The sequence below is a fragment of the Lynx rufus genome, unplaced genomic scaffold (genome assembly GCF_022079265.1).
Source record: "Lynx rufus isolate CCGP_SWC_20201006 ecotype Redwood Valley unplaced genomic scaffold, mLynRuf1.p SCAF_2, whole genome shotgun sequence".
NCBI classification, from domain to species: domain Eukaryota; kingdom Metazoa; phylum Chordata; class Mammalia; order Carnivora; family Felidae; genus Lynx; species Lynx rufus.
The window spans coordinates 14,533,272-14,555,707 of record NW_025814834.1 but is presented as its reverse complement, the minus strand read 5'-3'; the positions used below and the strand labels follow the sequence as shown (position 1 = coordinate 14,555,707).

Below are 22,436 nucleotides of genomic sequence, written 5' to 3'. Positions count from 1 at the left end.
GACAGAGGAATCAGAGACAGAATCGGGAGCAGGCTCCAGGCTCCAAGCTGTCAGCACAGAGCCTGACACGCGGGCTCAAACTCTTGAACTGTGAGATTATGACCTGAGCCGAAGTCGGACTCTTCACCAGCTGAGCCACCCAGGTGCCCCCGTAATTATTTATTTTCACCTATCATCCTCCCGGATGATGGCATCTGAATGGGTGGCATTCTGGGAGTCCCCACGGTGATTTCCTAGGACTCACGGGGCTCGCACGCTGTTACGGCTTATTGCGGTCAAAGGTTGTAGAATAGAGTCAGCCAAGGGACGAGGCACACGGGGTAAAGTCCAGGAGGAACCAGGGGCAAGCTTCTCAGTGTCCCTCTCGGTGGTGTCACACGGGGACACACTCAGTCCTCCAGCAACGATGTGCCAAGGGTACCAATCAGGGAAGCTCCCAAAGTCGTGGTGGCCAGAAGTTTTATTGAGAACCAGTCCTGCTGGTATGCAAGGCCCATGCGACTGATCCCACGTACTCACGCTCCAGCCCTTAACCCAGAGCAAAAACAAGCGTTCGCCATAAATCACTCTGTCAGGATAAACTTACCTGGCCACACTGGTAGAGCATGGTTCAAGTTCTCAGACGTGCAAAAAAAACCGCTCTTATCAGGCAGAACATTCCAAAGAGTCCGAGGCTATTCCCCAAGAGCCAGCCCATTCTGGAGGCAGGTTTTTATTTAGAATGTGAAGGGTTGAGCACCCCAGGCCTGTTGAGTTAAACCTTTCCTGTACACATTATGATCAGAGAAAAAGTTATACCTCCTAAAATGATCTCATCCATAATATCAAGGAATAAAAAGGAACAGTGGGACCTTGAGTCTCCAGGAGCTGTGTCGGGGGGGATGTGGTGGGTGGGCCAAGGTTTCCACCTTCTTCCTTCCACCTGAGTATGAAAAGTGTGACGTGTTTATTTATGTAACAAACGTCAAGCAGCTATCGAGATAGCAGCGTGAATCTCAGAGCCTCTGCCCCGACAAGCTCACAGTCTCGCAGAAGGGGCCCCGTGCTGTCAGTGTGTGGTCACATACGGATAAGCCACAACGTTCTCAGCTCTGTAATATCCACATAATCCATCGATCCTGGGGAAAGGGGGTAACGGACACAGTCTCACAGGGTCTGCCACCTGAACTGGGGACTGGCTGGTGACCAAGAATTGCTAGGTCAACAGGGAGCAGGGCACTCTCAGAGCAGGAAAGAGAAAGGTAGGATATTTCGGGTCAAGGGTTCAACACACGCATTGGAGACAGGATTTGCAAGGTGCCTTGGGGTTTCTGGACCATCGTACTGCGAAGGTTCCTTTCCTAAGTCCTCTCCGTAAGGGAAAGTTTGTAAGGCTGATTGTTACCAAGTAGTTTATGACAGAGTTTCTCAACCTTTTTATGTCATGGCACTAATGAAAAATTATCCAATTTGGCTCTCAGACCTCCTGTACAATGGCTGTGCATTCTAAATTCTTGTTTTGCTACTTTTCCATCTATAAACAGGAGCGTGAAATGAGATTCAATAAATAAGGAATCTTTACATTGGCCAGCAGAAAATAATCATTTTCTCTTCTACCGCTCTCTGTTCCCCCATGCTTCCTCATCTGTCCTAAACTTAAAAGATCCTGTTAAAATAGAAACTGCTTTTCTTGTCCCTTGTGAGTACTATCTTCGCTAGGTTTGGTGTGAAACGTAATTGGTAGTCAATCATTCCTATGGCAAATACCGCTCTCTGCTACAGTAAGCGTCTGTAAAAGGCGTTCTTTCACTTCTGTTTATAAATGTGCCTTCATAGCTTTCTTTTCATATAGCTTGAATTCGTGCAGATCTTACAGGGGATCCAAAAAGCAGGCCAACTCATTTTCATAGCAGAGGGCAGAGGAAGGACGTGAAGAGAAGAGAGGGACGAGCACATCACTGCCTTCTACTTCATGAGGTAGGAAACATTATCGAAAAGGGAACTTCCATTCTAACAAAAAGCCATGCCCTGGCATAATCATGTAGCAGGGTCATCATCCACGTGACCCAGTTAAAAATAAAAAAAGTACTGGGGTGCCTGGGTGGCTCCGTCGGTTAAATGTCAGAGACTTGATTTCGGCTCAGGTCACGATCTCACGGTTCATGAGATCAAGCCCCATGTTGGGCCCTGCACTGATAGCATGAGGCCTGCTTGGGATTCTCTGTCTCCCTCTCTCTCTGCTCCCCTGTTCACACTCTCAAAATAGTTAACTTAAAATAAAATAAAATAACGTAAAATAAAATAAAACAAAATGAAGTGAAATGAAATAAAATAAAGTGAAGTGAAATGAAATGAAATAAAAAAATAAATAAAATAAAATAATAAAATAAAGTGAAGTGAAGTGAAATGAAATGAAATGAAATAAAGTGAAGTGAAGTGAAATGAAATAAAATAAAGTGAAGTGAAGTGAAATGAAGTGAAATGAAATGAAATAAATAAATAAAATAAAATAAACATATTGAAAGTACTCATCTTTGGGTAGAAGTAAATTCGTCTATGTTTCAAGAAGTTATTCCTCTGTGCACAACCACATCAGCAAACCTTGTGGCTCTCTTTCATCACCCCGGTTAAGAGTTGACGACAGGTTTGCCACCAGATGAGTGGCCCCAATATAAAAGCTTTGTGTGCCCCTCACAGAAGTGGTATATTGAGTGAAGGCTGGCCCGGTCCCAGCCCACTAGTTCTCTTGTTTCTTCTTTCACAAGAAACAAAACAGATCCATATGGCACCAACGCTAAGTGCTCAGTTTTAATTTTAATCACTTTGCTGCTATCACAGAAACAGCCGCGGCCAATTCGTTGCCATGTTGCATGGAGTCTTTTATCACTAAGCTTCCAGTCAGCAAACATGTATTGATATTTTAGTCTCTGTCGGGCACCACTAAGGGCACTGGGGACCCAGCAGTAGGTGAGATTGAAAGAGTCACCTGGAGCAGTGCCGCCTGAAGTTTTGGGATCCAGTCATACATCAGACATAGAAGGTTTTAGGGGCGCCTGGGTGGATCCGTCAGTTAAGCATCGGACTTCGACCCAGGGCATGATCTCGTGGCTCATGGGTTCGAGCCTCGCGTCGGGCTCTGTGCTGACAGCTCAGAGCCCGGAGCCTGCTTTGGATTCCGTGTCTCCCTCTCTCTCTACCCCTGCCCCATTCATGCTGTCTCTCTCTCAAAAATAAAAACATTTAAAAAATTTTTTTAAAAAGAAGTAGAAGATTTTAATGTTATTTCAGAACTTAAGACAATATGAGATAGTACCTACCCTCTTGGCCAAAAATAAACTATTGAGAGAGTGTGAGACAGACAGAGAGAGTGTGAGTGGGGGAGGCACGGAGAGAGGGAGACAGAGAATCCCAAGCAGGCTCCTTCAGGTCAGCGTGCAGGGCACGACCTAGGGCTTGAACTCGCCAACTGTGAGATCATGACCTGAGCCACAATCAAGAATCAGCTGCTTAACCGACTGAGCCACTCAGGCGCCCCAGGAAATGTACCTTTTTAAAGGGGAGGTTTTCATAGCCTGATCCAGTAGATGTCAGTAATTGTGTTCATGTATGCAATACCCTGACAGGCCCTTTAGGAGAGCCAAAAAAGTGATCTTTCTCTCTCTCTTTTCCTCATACACACACACACACACACACACACACACACACACACCCATATCCTGCTCTCTAGCATTTTTCAGCAAGAGATAAGACATGTATTTAAATATTTACAATAGAATATTAAAGCGGCAAGTGCCCCGTGGGAACCTATGTAATGCAAAGGGATTGCAGAGAAGGGGAGGAAGGGTGGAAGGAGGCGAGAGCCATAAAGAAAGGGACACCTTGGGTTGTGTGTTAAAGAATCGGGATACAATTGGCGCAAATAACGCTTCAGGTGAAGAAATAAATGGAACAAGCCTCAGCAAAGAAGAGAGAGAGTAACACACTGACCTGTGTTATCAGAGTGTGGAATATGAGACTTAAAAAATCCAGAAGCGGGGCGCCTGGGTGGCTCAGTCGGTTAAGCATCCGACTTTGGCTCAGGTCATGATATCACGGTTCGTGAGTTCAAGTCCCGAGTCGGGCTCTGTGCTGACAGCTCAGAGCCTGGAGCCTGCTTCCGATTCTGTGTCTCCCTCTCTCTCTGCCCCTCCCCATTCATGCTCTGTCTCTCTCTGTCTCAAAAATAAATAAACGTTAAAAAAATTAAAAAAAAAAAATCCAGAAGCGGTCAGATCATGAAAGGTCTCAAAAGTCAGACTAAGAAGCTGCATCAGCCACCGCAGAAGCACAGGGAAAATTTAGTACAGGGGTCAAAAAGAACATGTCCCCTGGGTAGGCGAATCTGTAACTCGGTGACGGGGGCAGGTGTAATGGTGGCACCCTCTTCCAGATAATTAGTTGCTCGTATTAGCCCTAAAGGGGGCTACGTTTTTCCACTACCTGAAAAGAAACATGATTACACATATCTTGATCCTCCCGATGGGAGCCCAGGATTGTTTCCTGCTTCGGGGTGGGCTCCTCGCTGAAACAAACAACCTCAGGCGCTCCGCGGCTTAACGCAATTGTTTGTTTCTGTCGCAGGTGAAGGTCCAGTGTGGCCGTTCCTCCCCGGTTGGCTTTCCTGACCACCTTTTCCAGGCTCCTGCCGTCTCATGGCTCTGCCTTGCCTGGATGCTGTCGTGTTTTCCTTCAGGTGTAAACAGGGAAAGACGGAAAATGGAGGGTCCTGTGGGGGAATGTTCGATGAGCCAGACCTGCGGTGGGGCCTGTGTTATTTCAACCCGCATTCCACCGGCCACGATGTCGCCACGGGTAAACCACACTTCAAGAGAGGCTGGGGAATGAAGCCTAGCCTTGTGCCCAGGAGGAAACAGGAAATGATTTGGTAAGTGAACAGCTGGGATCTGCCTCATTTTCAAGCGGCATTTGGTTTCATCCAGCACTGGGGCCTCACAGCTCACAACCAAACGCAAAGAAAGGTCTTTTTTCACAGTTAGGTACAGTGTTGAAACGACAAACCTTCGTTACATGCAGGAAACAGTCACTGAATTCAGGGATTTTTCCAGATCATCAGTCCCTTTGATTCAAGACCAGCAGAAAACAAACAAACAAACAAAAAACCCCAAAAAGCAAAAACAAAACTATTCCTCCTCTGTTCTCCCTTCCCTCTGAAACATGTAAGATCTCCCACCTCTAAAATTCGACAACACTAATTTGGCAATTCACCCTTTACCTGTTACAGCACCACCTTTTTTTTCTACTCTTATAATGGCATCCCTTATTTAAAGTGCCCGCAATGTACTTCATTTGTATCATTTAAAAGGGTGAAAAACATGTTTAAATGTCATTAGGCTTGTAGTTCATACCAGGAAAACAAGCTCATCAAATACTTTCATCAGGTAACACCTTTGATCAAGACAAGGTTTAATTAAACAAATCATTAGCTCTGAGACTTGATCAAAGCATAAATGTTAATGCACTGACTACTCTCGTCTTCTTCGTATAATGAGCAGCACAGACTAGCTCACTTCCAAAATCCCATCTCTTAACTTTCCATCCATTCCAAAGGGCAAGGTTGTGGGCCTTTTCAGTGGTACATCCGGGACCAGCATAAAGGTGCCCTGCCCGGTTTCTAGTCCATTCTGATGCTCTGACCACAAATGAGGACAGTCTTGTGGCTCAAACAATCCCATCAGAGAGTTGTGGTCCCAGTCAGCGAGTAGTGATCGACTTGTTTGCTCAGAAACTGATGGCTGAAAATCTATAGAGAGAGAGATTTTTAAAAATCAAGCCATTATTTCCCACCGATTCCAAAGCTCCCAAGAGTCGAAATTATATTTGAATAGTATTTGGATGGCTGCCTCAGAAAAACAACTTCAGGGAAATTTAGCAATTATATATTTTGGCTCCTACAATTTTGAATATAGAACACACTGACAGAAGGCAGAAGGCTGGAAGAAGTGTCCACACATGTAGCACGTTCTAAACTAATGACTTAGTCTCATTTACGATTTATCATTCTGGAGGGTGTGTAGGCTAAAGATTTAAATTTTCTTCCAACTTAATAGGTTCTATGCCCTTATTATATTTGAAGTAAAGTTTTCAATGACTACGGAAAGAACGTGAAAATTGCTTTCTTTACAACTGTTACTATTTTCTTTTTTTTTTTTTTTAATTTTTTTTCAACGTTTATTTATCTTTGGGACAGAGAGAGACAGAGCATGAACGGGGGAGGGGCAGAGAGAGAGGGAGACACAGATTCGGAAACAGGCTCCAGGCTCTGAGCCATCAGCCCAGAGCCTGACCCGGGGCTCGAACTCACGGAGTGCGAGATCGTGACCTGGCTGAAGTCGGACGCCTAACCGACTGCGCCACCCAGGCGCCCCAGCAACTGTTACTATTTTCATATGAGATTAGGTATTCCAAGTAGAACATAATTGATTTTATTCATTCTTCTTATAATATGCTTTGGTTTATTCATTCATCCATCCATTGTGTCAGTTTTGGCTTTTTTTTTTTTTCAGTTTTTATTTAAATTCCAATTTGTTAACATGCAGTGTAATACTAGTTTCAGGTGTAGACTTTAGTGATTCAACATTTACATACAACATCCGGGGCTCATCACAAGTGCCCTCCTTAATCCCCATCACCCATTTAACCCTTCGCCCCCCACCTCCCCTCTGGTAACTATTAATTTGTTCTCTACAGTTAAGAGTCTATTTCTTGAGTTGTCTCTCTTTTTTCCTTTGCTCATTTGTTTTGTTTCTTAAGTTCCATGTATGAGCGCGATCACGTGTTAATTGTCTTTCTCTGACTTATTTCACTCAGCATAATGGCAAGATTTCATTATTTTATGGCTGAATAATATTCCATGAGATATTTTTTCAACTTTGTATATTATATATGTAATATAAAACCTTCTTTATCCATTCATCTGTTGATGGACATTTGGGCTCTTTCCATACTTAGGCTCTTGTAGATAGTGCTGCTACAAACATTGGGGTGCATGTAGCCCATCAAATTAGTAATTTTGTATCCTTTGGATGAATACATAGTAATGAAATTGCTACAATTAGCCACAGTGCGATTCCTGATAAAGTATCCTTAAAAACTTGTTTCCAGAAATAAAAAGATGCCTATTTCTAAATCCAGAAAACCATAATTTAATCAATTCATTGGACAGTTTCTCCAAAATATATTTACTCATACATAAGTAAAAGTAATTATATTTTAAGATGCTTTTAGAAGTTTGATTATTTTATTTAATGAAAACTAATGTTCCAATACTTCCAATTCTGACTGCATTAACTTGCAAAGTTGTATCATCATACTTTCATTTTTCAGTTTAGTTTTATACCATTCTAAAAACTGCTAATGACCTAAATTTGTTTTCAAACTTCATTTTCGGATCACAAACCCCTGCAAGTACACTAATTATTCTTCACATTTATAGAGTCTTAAATTTTATAGATATTTTTCCACCATAATGAAAAAAAATTTATTAAAATTGGAGCCTAACCATCTTCCAGATTAGAATGATTTCCATGTGTTTGACACGGCCTCTTATCCATACACTCATAGTATTATTCAAAAAGCATGTTCGTCTTTCCTTTGGAAAGTGTTGAGAGTTTCCACGGAGGCTGGTAAAATGAGCGATTCTGCACTATGTGAGTTTGTGAGCTTTTTTTATTATTAGCATTGACTTCCAACTGACTTTCTGAGCTACACCTGGTACTGTTCTAACTTGGAATGCTGCTTCTTACTTGATAATTTGCACGTTTAAAATGTTAATCTTGTGTGTAAAAGGAATATTTAGTAGAAAGAGGCCACCATGATTTACTTGATAATATTTGGAAGTAAATAAGACATTTATGCTGAAGAAAAGGAATTATGAGTTTGCTTGATTTTAAATGTGAGATATCCTTATTTTACTTCAATAGTAATTTAAGCACTTCCCCCCCCCCCGCCCCCCTATTTTTTGGAAGGAGAGAAAGATTTTTAATGGCCCACACTTTGCTAATTACTGAAAAACAGTCATTGGCTTATGTTACTTACTTCCCAGAGCATCTGACTGGACTTCATCCAAAATTGCAGAGACCATGTGAAAGAATACGGTAACATTTACCAACGAGGTTCATTGATTCAATCTCAGAAAAGTAAACACAGTTCCTCAGTGATGTTTCCTAGGTGTTACAACATGAATCTTAAGGAGGTATGATTAGGCCTAGTAGAACAACATCTGTGTGTTTGATGAAAAGGATTTTCATTACTTTAGGAGACTTGATTTGGCAAAAAAAAAAAAAAAAAAAAGTTTGAATGAATTAAAGATTCCCTTACTTTGTCCCAACTTAACGTTTGCTCATGAAAGAAATTACTAGACTTAAAGAATGCATCATTGACTACACGCAGAGATCAGATTACCAAACTGTGGGTGAATGATGAGAAGTCAGTCGAAGCAAAACGGTTCAGACTCTTCTCTCCATTTGCTCTCACCTGCTTGCGAAGCTGCTTCCTGACGGTAAGTGCCAAGAAACCACAGAGATCACATTGAAGGGACTATCACCAGGAATTATGAGTAGAAACTTCTAGCATAAAATTTGATCAAAAACCAATTCTATTCGTAAAAAACACACTCAAATTCCTCGTTACAAAATGTAAAAACATTTTATTTGGAAGTTTTATACAAATTTAGTATTTATTATCTTTCACTTGGTAGTTCTATTATAATTGTATAATATAAAGAAAATATAATGATTGCTTTCACCGAGACCCACATAAAATGTCCCCCAAATACCTCATATTCACCCAGCATGCCCTACCATTTCGCTCGTTTTCTATGTGAGACACCGACACGGAGTCTGAAAGCCCAGTATACAGCTTGATAATGTCTAACGTGGGATTAGCCCATTTGAAAGAATACATGAATAAATACCTTCACCCAAAAATGGCCGAAAACTTCAAAAGAACCAGGAAAACACAATGACTTACATAAAGTCTACCTTTGCAGAACTTTTTATTATTATTTTTTTAATGTTTATTTTTGAGAGAGAGAGAGAGAGAGAGAGCACAAGCTGGGGAGGGGCAGAAAAAGAGAGGGAGACACAGAATCAGAAGGAGGCTCCAGGCTCCGAGCTGTCAGCACAAGAGCCCAATGAAGGGCTTGAACTCACAAACCGTGAGATCATGACCTGAGCCGAAGTCGGACGCATCACCGACTGAGCCACCCAGGGGCCCCACAAACCTTTTTAAAAATAAAAGAGTTCCACCATATTGACAACACAAATCGGAAGACATCAAATAAACAGAGTGATCAAAAATGGCAGTTAAACTTCAATCCAAGCCATCATTGTAATCACAGGATTAGCCTGAGTAAATAGATATTAAAAGCCCAATAATTCCTTCGTATACTAATCTGAGTTCCTTCTTTTTAGTAACGGCTCTATTGAGGAATTGGCCAAGTTTTTCTTCTGTTCGTGTCTTATTTTTCCTTCAATATATCTGGCAAGATGAATCAGAGAGGGCATTTTTCCTTCATGTTCTCTAAAGGTCCACCATATAGGATCTTCTAGGGAAAGAATACAGCAGCCAGCACACTGCTCTCTTAGGAAAAGCATGAGGGATCCCTAACCACGCCAACCCGAATGATACCAGACCTCAAAATGAACATGGAAAATGCACACGTAGGACATCAGAGGTGGGACATCAACACAGAGTGTCACGAGCTATTTTCCTGTAATGTCTGATCACGTTTACTACCTGGTTACAGAGAACTTTCATTCTGGCAAATCAGGAATGCAACATATTGAGAATAATAATGATCAGCAGCAAATATTTAATTCGGGGCATGAGGAAGTAAAAAAGGAGGAAGGGCATCTACTATATAGGCTGTTATAATAAGTAAGTCTAATAAACAATCAGTCGTCAAACATAGTAGATACACATTAAAACATGTTTAAAGCAAAATCTCTCAAGCAGCTAAGTGCTTGGAACCTTAAAACTTATTAAAATAGTAGTAGTGGGGCGCCTGGGTGGCGCAGTCGGTTGAGCGTCCGACTTCAGCCAGGTCACGATCTCGCGGTCTGTGAGTTCGAGCCCCGCGTCGGGCTCTGGGCTGATGGCTCAGAGCCTGGAGCCTGTTTCCGATTCTGTGTCTCCCTCTCTCTCTGCCCCTCCCCCGTTCATGCTCTGTCTCTCTCTCTCCCAAAAAAATAAATAAACATTGAAAAAAAAAAAAAAATTTAAAATAGTAGTAGTTATTATAATTACTGCTACTGTTATTCATCTTTATTATATTATTGTTATAATAAGGGAAGTCATAGACACTGTATCTCCAGAAGTCTGAAATCCTTAATAAATACAGAGAGTTTATAGGAAAATATAACCTTATAATGGAATGCCCTTTATATTCAATTAAAAGGTAAAATGAAAATCTCGACTAGATAGCAGCTTCCATGATATCAAAACCACTTAAGTCCCTTACTATCTTTGGTTATTTTCCTTAATTCCAACCCTGAACAAATAAAGAATGCAGGATATTAAAATCAGATACATTGTATCTGGACTGAAATTTACATTTTACTAAGTGTATCTAAAAAAAAATGTCTAGCATTATGTATGAACTCTGAACTATTAACATAATTTTGAATTATTATACAATTTAAAAAGTTGAACATTTAGAAAAGAATTACTCATAATACAACATGTATTTCACGTTCAAAACCATGGGTTATTATTCAGCTGTCAGCAGAGAATGGAATGCAACAATAAACATATTGCAACACCTTTACTTAAATTAGCTTAAAAATATCACATGGAATTAAAGCACTGTAGACACATACCCAGCCTACTGAGTCATAAAGCAGTTGCTTGAACATCCAGAACCATAGTAAGTAGTTACGTACAGCATAATACAGATATGTAATAACGATAAATATGTTATGTGAAACAACTTAATTGCTAGTTAACGAAGGATCCCTTTTAGGTTATTTTTGGCATGCTGCCAGAAGCTCGTCAAGGAACTGGACGGCAGGTTCTGCTAATTTACAGGCTCACAGCGTGGGGGACTCGGGAGTCTTCAAGTAGACGCGCGGTTAAAACGTAGGCTTGCTCATATATTCTTCCATCGTCTGAAAGAGAACGAGAAATTAGAACAAGAGCCCCTTCGACAGCCTTTAGCAGAATGTGAAACCTTTGTCATTCTTTTACTTCCTTATTGTTTGCGGTTATTGAACACAAGTTATCTAAACGGGGATGGACATCAATCTTTGCATTCTGATCAAAAACAGCGGTTCAGGGGCGCCTGGGTGGCGCAGTCGGCTAAGCGTCCGACTTCAGCCAGGTCACGATCTCGCGGTCTGTGAGTTCGAGCCCCGCGTCAGGCTCTGGGCTGATGGCTCGGAGCCTGGAGCCTGTTTCCGATTCTGTGTCTCCCTCTCTCTCTGCCCCTCCCCCATTCATGCTCTGTCTCTCTCTGTCCCAAAATAAATAAACGTTGAAAAAAAAAAAAAAAAAAATTTAAAAAAAAAAAAAAAAAACAGCGGTTCAAAGTTTGAGCGTAACGTGCATACACATCCATGTGGCTGGAACTTAATAACTTTGCACGGAAAAAGCTACGCTTGATCCCAAAAAGAATGTCCGATAAGAGAAATTCTAAGGCAATAGCTGCCAATATGCCACTATTGACTTCGGGTAAACGTGCCTAAATGATCATGAGCACCCACCTCCAGGCACACGTAGTAGAGAAATCTCGACTGTATCTCTGTAACATCAGAATTGCTACAGATACTGTGCAAAGCATCTTTCTACGCTTGTTGGCAAGATATAACAAGCACACACAAACTAGGATTCTTAAGGATTTCTCCCATGTATTTTGAAAAGGCTTTCCTCCAACGTATGCGAACTTCCTTCATCCTCCTCACCAGTTAGCAAGTTTGTTAACATGCCAGAAGGCCATAATTTTTTGCCAGTACTTTTTAAGAAACGTTCGGCCAGATTCACAATTACAGGTAGAGTTGAAATATACCGTGATGGGCAAGCCCTTTACCATGCAAGATAAATGGGTTGTCTCTTGCATTCTCTTCTATTGTAGACTTATATATTTGTGTAACACAGTGGCTCCTGTGTCGAATCAATACAAAAGTTCAAGGGGAGAGCCTTGGGGAAACGCCCCTGCCTCTTTCGTGTAAGCCCCAGTCAGCTCCATCAGTAGTGATCAAACTGTGCTTAACCTTGAACCTCAGGGTGCATAATTCACTTGCATCTGGCCAGGAAGACAATTGATCCGCATGGGCCAAACGGCAAGGCCATGGCTAAGCAATATCACTCAGAGGGAACCAAGGTTAGAAATCAGGCGTTCCAGGGGCGCCTGGGTGGCGCAGTCGGTTAAGCGTCCGACTTCAGCCAGGTCACGATCTCGCGGTCCGTGAGTTCGAGCCCCGCATCAGGCTCTGGGCGGATGGCTCAGAGCCTGGAGCCTGTTTCCGATTCTGTGTCTCCCTCTCTCTCTGCCCCTCCCCCGTTCATGCTCTGTCTCTCTCTGTCCCAAAAATAAGTAAAAACGTTAAAAAAAAAAAAAAAACATTTAAAAAAAAAATAAAAAAAAGAAATCAGGCGTTCCAACGGGTTTTCACCAGCTCTGTTTAGAATTCCAGGGCTCCTATGCTGAAACACTTACGCTCGGTCACCCACACTTTCTTATAAAGCTCTTACGCCTCCAGATGAGCACTGGCCAAGAGAAGCCCACACCCCCAGCCCTCTGCCCTGTCTGCATCTCCTCTTACAATTGCTGCCGGTGTCTTCAAACTTAGCAGGGCTATCACACTGGCCAGGGGCCCACGCCTGTTTTTTAGCACCTAGAGTTTATACCATTTGAAAAGGAATACAAAGTTGCAAATACAAAATTGGGTATGAAGTTGATTTAGAATGAGGAAGGCAGTAACAGATTATGCGTTTTTAAAGGACAAGTATCCCAAAATCCAGAACCATAGCCTAAGGTTTTCATTCATTAAGTGTCTGACATGCTTCTATAATGTATTCACTGTATGGCTACATGCGCTTTGCGGCTACGATATCTTACCTTTATAAATTCCACCACATGAGCCTGCAGCCTCGGAAGGGGCTTGGGCCAGCAAAAGCCTCTGGAATTGTCACTTTGCCGGCTTCTAGTTATTGGCACCACCTCCCACCACTGGCTACCTCAGTCGGCTACAGACGACACTGACTGACCTTTCTGGGCCATGCTGTTACTCAAGTTACATGAATCAATAGCGTACAAGGTTGGTATTTTCTTGAGCTTCCTGCTTTCAAGGTTGGAATAGACACTCAAGGCTGGCACAACCTTAAAGAGCTCTGTGTTTCACAAGAGGACCAGGATCTGTCCCTCAGGACCCCTTCTTGCACCACCAAGTTTCTTGTGGATTTCGCACTGTACATACTGTAAGTTTTTACTGCTTTATGGCTTTGCTTAGCAGTTAACATGGGTTGTGGGTTTTGTTTTCGTCGTCGTCGTCGTTGTTGTTTTAGAGAGAGAGAGAGCGCGCAGGGGAGGGGCAGAGAGGGAGAGAGGATCCCAAGCGGGCTTCATGCTCGGTGTGGAGCCCAAGGATCCTGGGATCACGACCTGAGCCAAGATCGGAAGTAGGACACTTAACTGACTGAGCCACCGAGGTACCCCAACGTGGGTTGTGCTTTTCAGGGTGACAATGTGGGGATGCACCTATGCCATTCTCATGCCTCCACGCATACACAGGCAAGGTATTCTCTCGCTTGAGCCAATGAGACACCATTTTGACTCGGGCTCCTCATTTTGTGGGGAAACCTCTTCTGTCCGTCGCCCCCACTGGCGATGCCAGGAATTGCAACCCCTGCAGGTAATAAGCTAACTACCTTCCTCTTTCAGTTTGTTTTCTTATCACTTCAAGCCACTGTCCACGGGTTGTCACCCACAAAATAAGATACCTCCAAAAGTCACCCCCAACCAATTAAACTGTTCTTTGCATTTTTTTATTAAAAAAAAATTTTTTTTTTTAATTTTTTTTTTCAACGTTTATTTATTTTTGGGACAGAGAGAGACAGAGCATGAACGGGGGAGGGGCAGAGAGAGAGGGAGACACAGAATTGGAAGCAGGCTCCAGGCTCTGAGCCATCAGCCCAGAGCCTGACGCGGGGCTCGAACTCATGGAGCACGAGATCGTGACCTGGCTGAAGTCGGACGCTTAACCGACTGCGCCACCCAGGCGCCCCCCAAAAAAATTTTTTTAATGTTTATTTATTTTTGAGAGAGGGAGAAACAGAGAATGAGCAGGGGAGGGGCAGAGAGAGAGAGAGAGAGAGAGAGAGAGACACAGAATCCGAAGCGGGCTCCGGGCTCTGAGCTGTCAGCACACAGCCCAACTCGAGGCTCGAACTCACGAACCGTGAGATCGTGACCCAAGCCGAAGTTGGACATTAACTGACTGAGCCACCCAGGTCCCCTAATCTGTTCTTTTTTAATCCATATCACTAACACCAAGCCCCAGGACACTCAGAATAATCTTTGAGCATTTGCAAATTTAAGACTCTGTGTCTTCTTACTAAATATGCGAGGATGGCCTTTTTATTCTAAGAAACCTTTATTAATTAGGGGTCAGGGAAAGTTCTAGGGGCTAAAAGCGAAAGCAATGTTACAAAGGCCTCCCTTAACCTTTAGTAGCTAAAATATGTGCTTAGGTCCAAAGGACAGGGGAAAAAAGGAAGCAGTATTTTTTTTCTTCTTTCTGTAATTACGTGGCTTGTGCCTAGTCATTCTACGCTTTTCTGACCGGATATACACAGCCCATTTTTCAGCCAGCTCCCCAAACGTTCACTGACTTAGCTGAAGTACCCGGAGCCCAAGAGAATGCTGATAACGTCGTCTCTATTTGGCAGGTGCTGTTAGTTTACCCAGAGAGATTTAGAGGGCAGTCATGACATTGCCTGGTCACCATGGGGACACAGAGGCTAAACGGAGGGGCCCGTGAGCCCTGCCCATCAAGACCTTCCGCTCGATCAGCAAGAACTCGAGCTACCAGTTAGCGTTTAATTGTGGAAGGGCTCTTTCTTGAAATACCTGCTTCCCAGATTTCTGTGGACTAGCAGCATCAGATGCACTCCCAGCTCTTTAAAACCCTGTATTTCTTCCAGAGCAGGAATTCAAAATAACCCAGATTGTCTCCTGGCCCCAGTTCAGAAAGCTGCAATTACCGTTAGTGCCCGAGACCCCGCTAAAAAGTCTCTTTCTCCTGTAAGTAGACTCCACAGTAAGGGCCCTGAGGATAGGGTTATAAATAACCCTTGGCATATTTTAAGAAAGGTTGTCCTGTGGAATTTCCAAACCCCTGATTTCTCAAGCACCTTGTAAAATTCCCTTCCTTTGGCGTTTGGAGAGAGCCAAGCAAACATCAGAGGGTTTAAATGCATTTCTTGCGGTGAGAACACCTCCAGAGCGAGATGAACCAGTCTCCTCAAAGGCACACGCGGATGCTTCCGGGCACCTACTCCAACAGGTGTCTTCCTCAGAGTCCATTCACCTGAGCTCTGCTTCCCCCCCGGATGGGCTGGAATAAGTCATCAGCTCAGCGAGGTGCCAGAAAAGTTGCTGGGAGACCATCCCTGATGCTGTTTCATTAACCCAGTCTCCTATTTCTTGAACAGCAGGAAGAATGGCTTTGACGCCATTTTTTAAAAGAGAGCATGTAATCCTCTGGAATCTCATGACCTGCCATGTGAGACAGGCAGGTGCAAAGACCCAGTGACGCTGTGGGAAGAAGTGCCTAGAGGCGGCCTGTGCAGGGGTTGGTGGGATCACCTCATTAGGAGGCCAAAGGTCAGCGGGGTGCCGTGCTCCCCGTCAGTGTCCTTGGGAGGAGTCAAGGGGCCGATGTAGCTAAGTTCCCTCATTAGGTGTGATGTATGGTGCAAATCTGCACTGCTTCTAGAAGCCCCACGTGGGACGTCTGGGCGGCTCAGTCGGTTGAGTGTCTGACTCTTGATTTCGCCTCAGGTCACCTTCCCGGAGTTGTGGGATCGAGCCCCGCATCGGGCTCCATGCTGAGCAGAGAGTCTGCTTGAGAGTCTCTCTCTCTCTCTCTCTCTCTCCCTGTGCCCTTCTCCCTTGCTCTCTCTCTCTCTCTCTCTCTCTTCCCCCCTCTGCCCCTCTCCCTCACTCATGGGCACTCTCTCTCTCTCTAAAATAAAAATAAAATAAAAGACCCACTGTATTTTATGTAAATATCACAGAGTCAGGAGCACGACCACATGGATGCTTCAGGGCCCATTTATACCTTGGCAAGCAAACCACAGGATTCCCAATTTATTTATGCAAACAGGAGCACACGTGCAGCCTCGCCAGGAGGTGTAAGGAATTTTAATTACAATGATAAATGCCATCTTCAGTAATAAACTAATATCCCTGGCAAACGGAGTGACAATGCACTGCTATTCTCCTTTCCCAGGGGAGCACAGATATTTTAATGAAAGTCTTTTTATACCTCTCGTTAAATGTCTGAAAAAAAAAATAGCACCCAGCTTTTGGTTCCTTGTTGACAATTGAGGTACCCTCACTAAAGAGCTCAGCCAAACAGGAAAAGCCAAGACTCTGGAGCCCAAGTTCCTGGGTTCAACTCTCTATTCCACACTTTCCAGCTGTGTGACATCAGGCAGGTTGTTTAACCTCTCTGTGTCTCCGTTCACTCGCCTCTTAAGAGCGAACACAGGTAAGTTGCTTAAAAACCGCACCCCGCACAGCGTCAAGGACTCAAGAAGTGTCGGCCAACACACAATCATCATCGTCCCCATCGTTATCTGTCCCCGTTGTACTGACCTCCTGTAACATATCAGAATCTTCAATGGCTTTGACAGCAGATTTCTTGGACGTTTCCTGAATTTCTCCACCCATTATAAACTCGTCGAGGATAAAATAAGCCTTTTCGAAATTAAAGATAATATCCAGCTCGCAGACCTGCTCAGACAAAAACAAACGTGTCGGTGAACTTGCAGGAGCAGCAGGGGAAACACGTATCAGCCTCAAGCTTTTCCAACAGCCACACCCAGGTGGCGCACCAAAGGGAAAACTATCAAATGGTATTCTAAGGACAGAAAAATACAAGTGGGGAATCCCAGGCGCTTTAGCAAAAGTAAAACCACATTCTATTAAGCAGACCATGTCCTTAAATAATATTCTTTGACGTCACAACAAGAAATTTGAGACTCGGGAGAGGGATCGGGCAGCATGGCTCCTATCTCCACCTGCCGGAACAGAGGCCGGGTCCCCAGTGATGTCAGGCACGAGGGCCTCGCCTCCTTCCTCCCGCTCTCTGGTCCGAAAGTCTGGGCTCCTAGCTACAGGACTATCAGCAGCTCCCTCCTCAGAGGCAAATCAGCTCACCTGTGCTAATTTTTCTCAAAATTATGCCGCAAGCCAGTGGTTCTCAAACTTCAGAGCGCACTGAATCCACACGGAAGGCACCTGCTGGGTCCCCACCCTGAACGTTGGGATTCGGCGGGTCTGGGTAAGGCCCGAGAGTCTGCACGTGTGAGGGGTTCCCAGGCGATGCTAATGATGGAGGTCTGGGGACCACAGGGGGAGAACCACTGTCACAGACCAAAGCAGAGCCTAATAGATTTCGTGGTTCAAGTGAAGCCAGAGGCAAGAGAGCCGCCCCTCATGATCCCAATAGGGCTTATTTCCAATTCCCTGATTGGCCACACTGGCACTCTCCTGGTGTTTTCCTTCTCACGTTTTCCTCAACTCCCCGACATCCCCGTTCCTATTCCACACCCTCTGGAAGGTTGCTGCTAACTACAAGTTTCTCGCCCTCTGCCCTCCGCCTCCTTTACCTCTCAGTGGCGCTGGATACGCTCCCCCATGTCTCGCTTGAAAAATCTCTCCCTTGCTCCCTGACCTGGGCCATACCATTCAAGGCCTGTTCTTGCCCAACGTCTCTGGTGATTCCTTCTCAGACTCGCTGAGACACCGCTACTTTGCATTCGGTGAAGAAGCATTTCTGGAGGGGGGCTTGGGACATCAGCAAAATCAACACCGCTGCTTCAGGCCGTTTACCTTCTGGCGACCCACCTTCTTCTTCAGCATTGGCGTGTTTCATGAGAGCTTCTTCTCTTTGCGATACATATACTCTAGACAACCTCACAGACTCTCTATGGCTGTGTCTCGCCTCCAGGGTCCCATCACCTGGATGTGTAGCCCTGATCTCCTTCTGGAGCGAGCCCAATATCTTCACCTGCTCAGGAGACATGTCTGCCTGGACGTTCCTCAGTCCAAGTCACCATCTGCCAAACTGAAGCTAAGCATATTCTCTTCCCCGCAGACCATTTTGCTTAGTAGCTGAAAATTCGATCTGGGGCTTGACCGAATTCACTCCACAGTGCCACTGATTTCTCCCTCCCCGTCATTCTTTTCCCCCTGCCTCGGGTCTCATGCCGCTCAGTCTGGTCATCAGTTCCTGTTGATTCCATCGTGTAAATAAACGACACCCCTTCGCCTCTTCTGTCTGCTACCCTTTCGCCGCCTTCTCTCAGGCCTGCAACCTCTCTCACTGAGGCCACTGCAATGACCTGTTAGGTGGCGTCGGTCCCCACTCAAGGCCCACAATGACTAACGCTCTGCTAAAGTGCTGATCTCGTTCCTCTCCTGTGTAAGGTCTTATGTCCAGAACAAAGTTTTAATTCCTCTACGTGCCTTTTGGGACTCTTTACCACCTAGCCTGGGCCCCCCTCTCTCTAGCTTCCTGTGTCAGCATCACCCCCGTGCTACAGCCACGGTCCACTGAGTTCTTTTATGCCTTTACCTTTGCACATACGAGCGATTCCTGGGATACACCCCAGATGTCCTTTTCTTTACGCTGCTGGCAAAATGAAGCTCACTTTTCCAAGGCCAAACTCAAAAGTCAGGGGTCCGGAGATTCCACCAAAGCCTCTTTTCCCTCACTCAGATTTCACACCACTTGCTCTGTGTTCTCTCCTACATCTGTGGGCACTAGTGTATGCTTACTTATCGATCTCTCCCCCAGCACTGTGAGCTCAGGCACAGACCTCAGTCATCTTAATATCCCCGGTATCCAGCACATCATAGGATGCAGGACATATCTGTAGGACAAATGAGTCAGTCACTATTTAGGCCTTGTTTCTATGAGGCTGGGAATTAATGGGTTCCCAGATCACTGATTCTCTGATCCTACTGAGGGCTATAACGTTACATGAAGCGGATGTCAACGTTTTAGCAAACTGCTTCACGTATTTAGGACTTAGGTCAATGAAGTTGCAGACTCTACGACGTAAATCATTAGGTAACTATCACGACCATAAATGGCCAGCTCAGAAAAACTCTTCCAACTACCTGCAAAGGTCCTGGTCTCCTCATTCACTAGAAAACAGCAGTAAGCGGGTAAATCCACAACAAGTGGGTGTATACATCTATCTCTACCTCCTCCCTCCCGCAACAGTCCGTCTGCCTCTCTGTCTGTTGTGACGGTGTGGAAATTCCATGTAGAAGTTGGAAAGAATGAGAGAGATTTCCATGGACAAATGGGGAAAGAACTCCAAGGTACATTTGGAGAGGGGAAGGAAAAGAAAGCAAGTTGCAGACTACCACGCGTAATGCAATCCCATTTAGAAATAAAACTGCGTATGTCTGGTTAAAGAAGACACAAGGAGCAAGCAGTTACCAGAGGTCAGTAGAGGCAGGAAGTCAGGAGTAACAGTAGCAAAAGCTGAGGAACCTCAGAGTTCAAGGCAGGCGGAGACAGGAATCGGAGACAGACGCGAGCCTCATTAGGAGAAACCAGCAGCTGGGATCCTGCAAGGTGAACCTGGCAGATACTAATGCAAGTTTTTCAGGAACGTCTCAAACCCCACTCGCAGACAGCCATGGGGCGGTTAATTGACTGCATCTAGTTTCAAGGGAAGAGAATAAAGTCTCAGGCACGCAAAGTCCGATAGAGAACACACATGCACAGGCACACACGCACACACGCACACACACACACACACACACACAGCAGCAACTTGGATGTACAGTGACTATCTCTAGGTTATAAGGAAACAGGGGTACAAGTTCTATCGGAACTGTAGGGAGTGTCACATATGAGCAACGATTTTGTATACAGCAACTCCAAAATGCTACTTCTATGGTTATTCTTTGAGCCTAACCCCAAGGGGTTACTGTATCTGAGAGCAGAAACAGGAAACACCTCCCGGAGCACCCTAGACCAAATGCAGGTTTCTTCAGCTAACTGCCCAATTACTCAAATACTGGTGATTCCACTTAAGGGTACTGTCCCAGTACATCAGGAATGTGCCCTCGATGCTTAAATTACCGCATTTCATCTATTATGTAAAAATAAATGGTTTCCGTGTTTATAAACACGTGAGCATCTGAATTTTTTTTTCACATTTTCTTGTGTATATATAGACTCTGGAAGAAAGCTTATAAGAAGGCAGAAACAGTGATAATTTAATTTCACCCTTGATCTCTTAGCCTGTGCTTTAATTTGGCTTGAGGGTCTTCTCTTAGAGCAGAATACATGACTTTGTAAGAGTATTTCTGACATTTCATTAACTAAATACTTTTGGATAGAGTCTAAGAAGAGCCTTCTCTTACTGAATTCTGTTCTAAAGTAAGTACAGAAAGTTTAAATTACATACAGCAAACGTATAAAACCATATATAAAATAATAATTACAGTTTAAGGTACAACGACATAGCAATTGACAGTTTATAAAGTATTGTCGATCGCACTGTCTCTTTGATCCCCACAACAGCCCCATGAGATTAGCAAAGTAAATATTTCTGTTGACCTTTGGGAGTGTTATTTTCTTATCTGTGAAATTAGAGATCTATCATAAGCCAAATCACGGGTCTGGTTAGTGGGTGACTGGGCACCACTCACTCAGGACCTAGCAGGACTCAGAGCCTTCCTCCTCCTAGAAGAAAACTTCCTAAATCAAGATCAAGCCTCTTTGGGATAGCAACACCCATACCCTCTGAGCACATCAGCAAAAACTCATACCACAGCCTGTAATGGGAAAATATGGCAGGTGGCTAAATCCTCAAACAGACCTTTATCTACTCAAAGACTCTGGGGCATCTCTTCGTAGCCTCTGTAAATTGGGGTTAATGCTGTTTACGGAAGATTGAAAGATTAACTAGTTAATCCGTGTAAGTCTCCCTGGAATGGAAAAATGCTCAAAAAATACATAAGTTAGTACCCAGAGAGTTTGATTGATCTGCCATAGGAAGGTAATATTTTCCACTGTTGTAAGAGAAACACAGTACAAAGTTTTCTCTTGGATAATATCAAGGGCAGAATTCAAGGAAACCTTCAGTATTAACAAAGAAAAAAAGAGTGCCAAAGAGAAATAGATTATTCCTGAGATGATGTCAATGAGAATCAGTACTGGTAGCCTTTGCTCATCACAGTTAATTAATAAGAACTGAACACCTACTGGGCACATAGCCTTGAATTGCTCTTAGCTGCTCTTAGCTTAATAAAAGATTCATTGAATTTTTTAGTGAATTAAATTTTGGTCCGTGGCAAAGACAGAGCTTCTAAAGGTACGCCACAATAGGATGAAAAATTAATGTTAGAGAAATAGGAATTCATTCTGATTCTCCTTATATCTTAACTGAGCTTAGCATTGGTGAAGGTGATTTAGATTGTCTTAAGAAAGCAATGTGTCATGATTAGACTAAGATCGAAATTTAACCCCAATTCACGTTATCACAGTTGGGTAAATCTAGGAAAACATATAGTTCAAACCAGAGTGCGGAAATTAGGGGCAGAAGGTCCTAGGGAAGCCTGGGCCTCACAAAAACTCCTGCAGGCCTTTAAAAAGGCCAGGTCTGCAGTGGATTTCAAAATGTCAGGCTTCATTTGAATAATGGAAAGCATAAATTTAACTAATCTCAAGTTTGAAAACATCCTATTATATGTTTGCAAATCTCTCTTTAAAAAAATGAAAACCCATGGGGGGAGGGGAAGGAAAAAAAAAAGAGGTCAGAGAGGGAGAGAGCCAAAGCATAAGAGACTCTTAAAAACTGAGAACAGGGGCGCCTGGGTGGCTCAGTCGGTTGAGCGTCCGACTTCAGCTCAGGTCACGATCTCACAGTCCATGAGTTCGAGCCCCGAGTCGGGCTCTGGGCTGTTGGCTCAGAGCCTGGAGCCTGCTTTAGATTCTGTGTCTCCCTCTCTCTCTGCCCCTCCCCCGTTCATGCTCTGTCTCTCTCTGTCTCAAAAATAAATAAACGTTAAAAAAAAAAATTAAAAAAAAAAAAACTGAGAACAAACTGAGGGTTGATGGGGGGTGGGAGGGAGAGGAGGGTGGGTGATGGGTATTGAGGAGGGCACCTTTTGGGATGAGCACTGGGTGTTGTATGGAAACCAATTT

The 22,436-nt window shown here is 44.0% G+C and overlaps 1 protein-coding gene across 1 annotated transcript in view; it reads right to left on the bottom strand.

Annotated features, from left to right (window-relative positions):
• Nucleotides 1-10,233: 10,233 nt before the first annotated feature.
• Nucleotides 10,234-22,436, bottom strand: part of AP1S3 (adaptor related protein complex 1 subunit sigma 3) — a 59,410-nt gene continuing 47,207 nt past the window's right edge. Inside the window, exons 4-5 of the mRNA XM_047084580.1 lie at nucleotides 16,856-16,993; nucleotides 10,234-11,144 (exon numbers count right to left, since the gene is read on the bottom strand). Of these exons, the coding sequence (XP_046940536.1) occupies nucleotides 11,109-11,144; nucleotides 16,856-16,993 (174 nt within the window). The 3' untranslated portion in view covers nucleotides 10,234-11,108. The remainder of the gene's footprint in view (nucleotides 11,145-16,855; nucleotides 16,994-22,436) is intronic.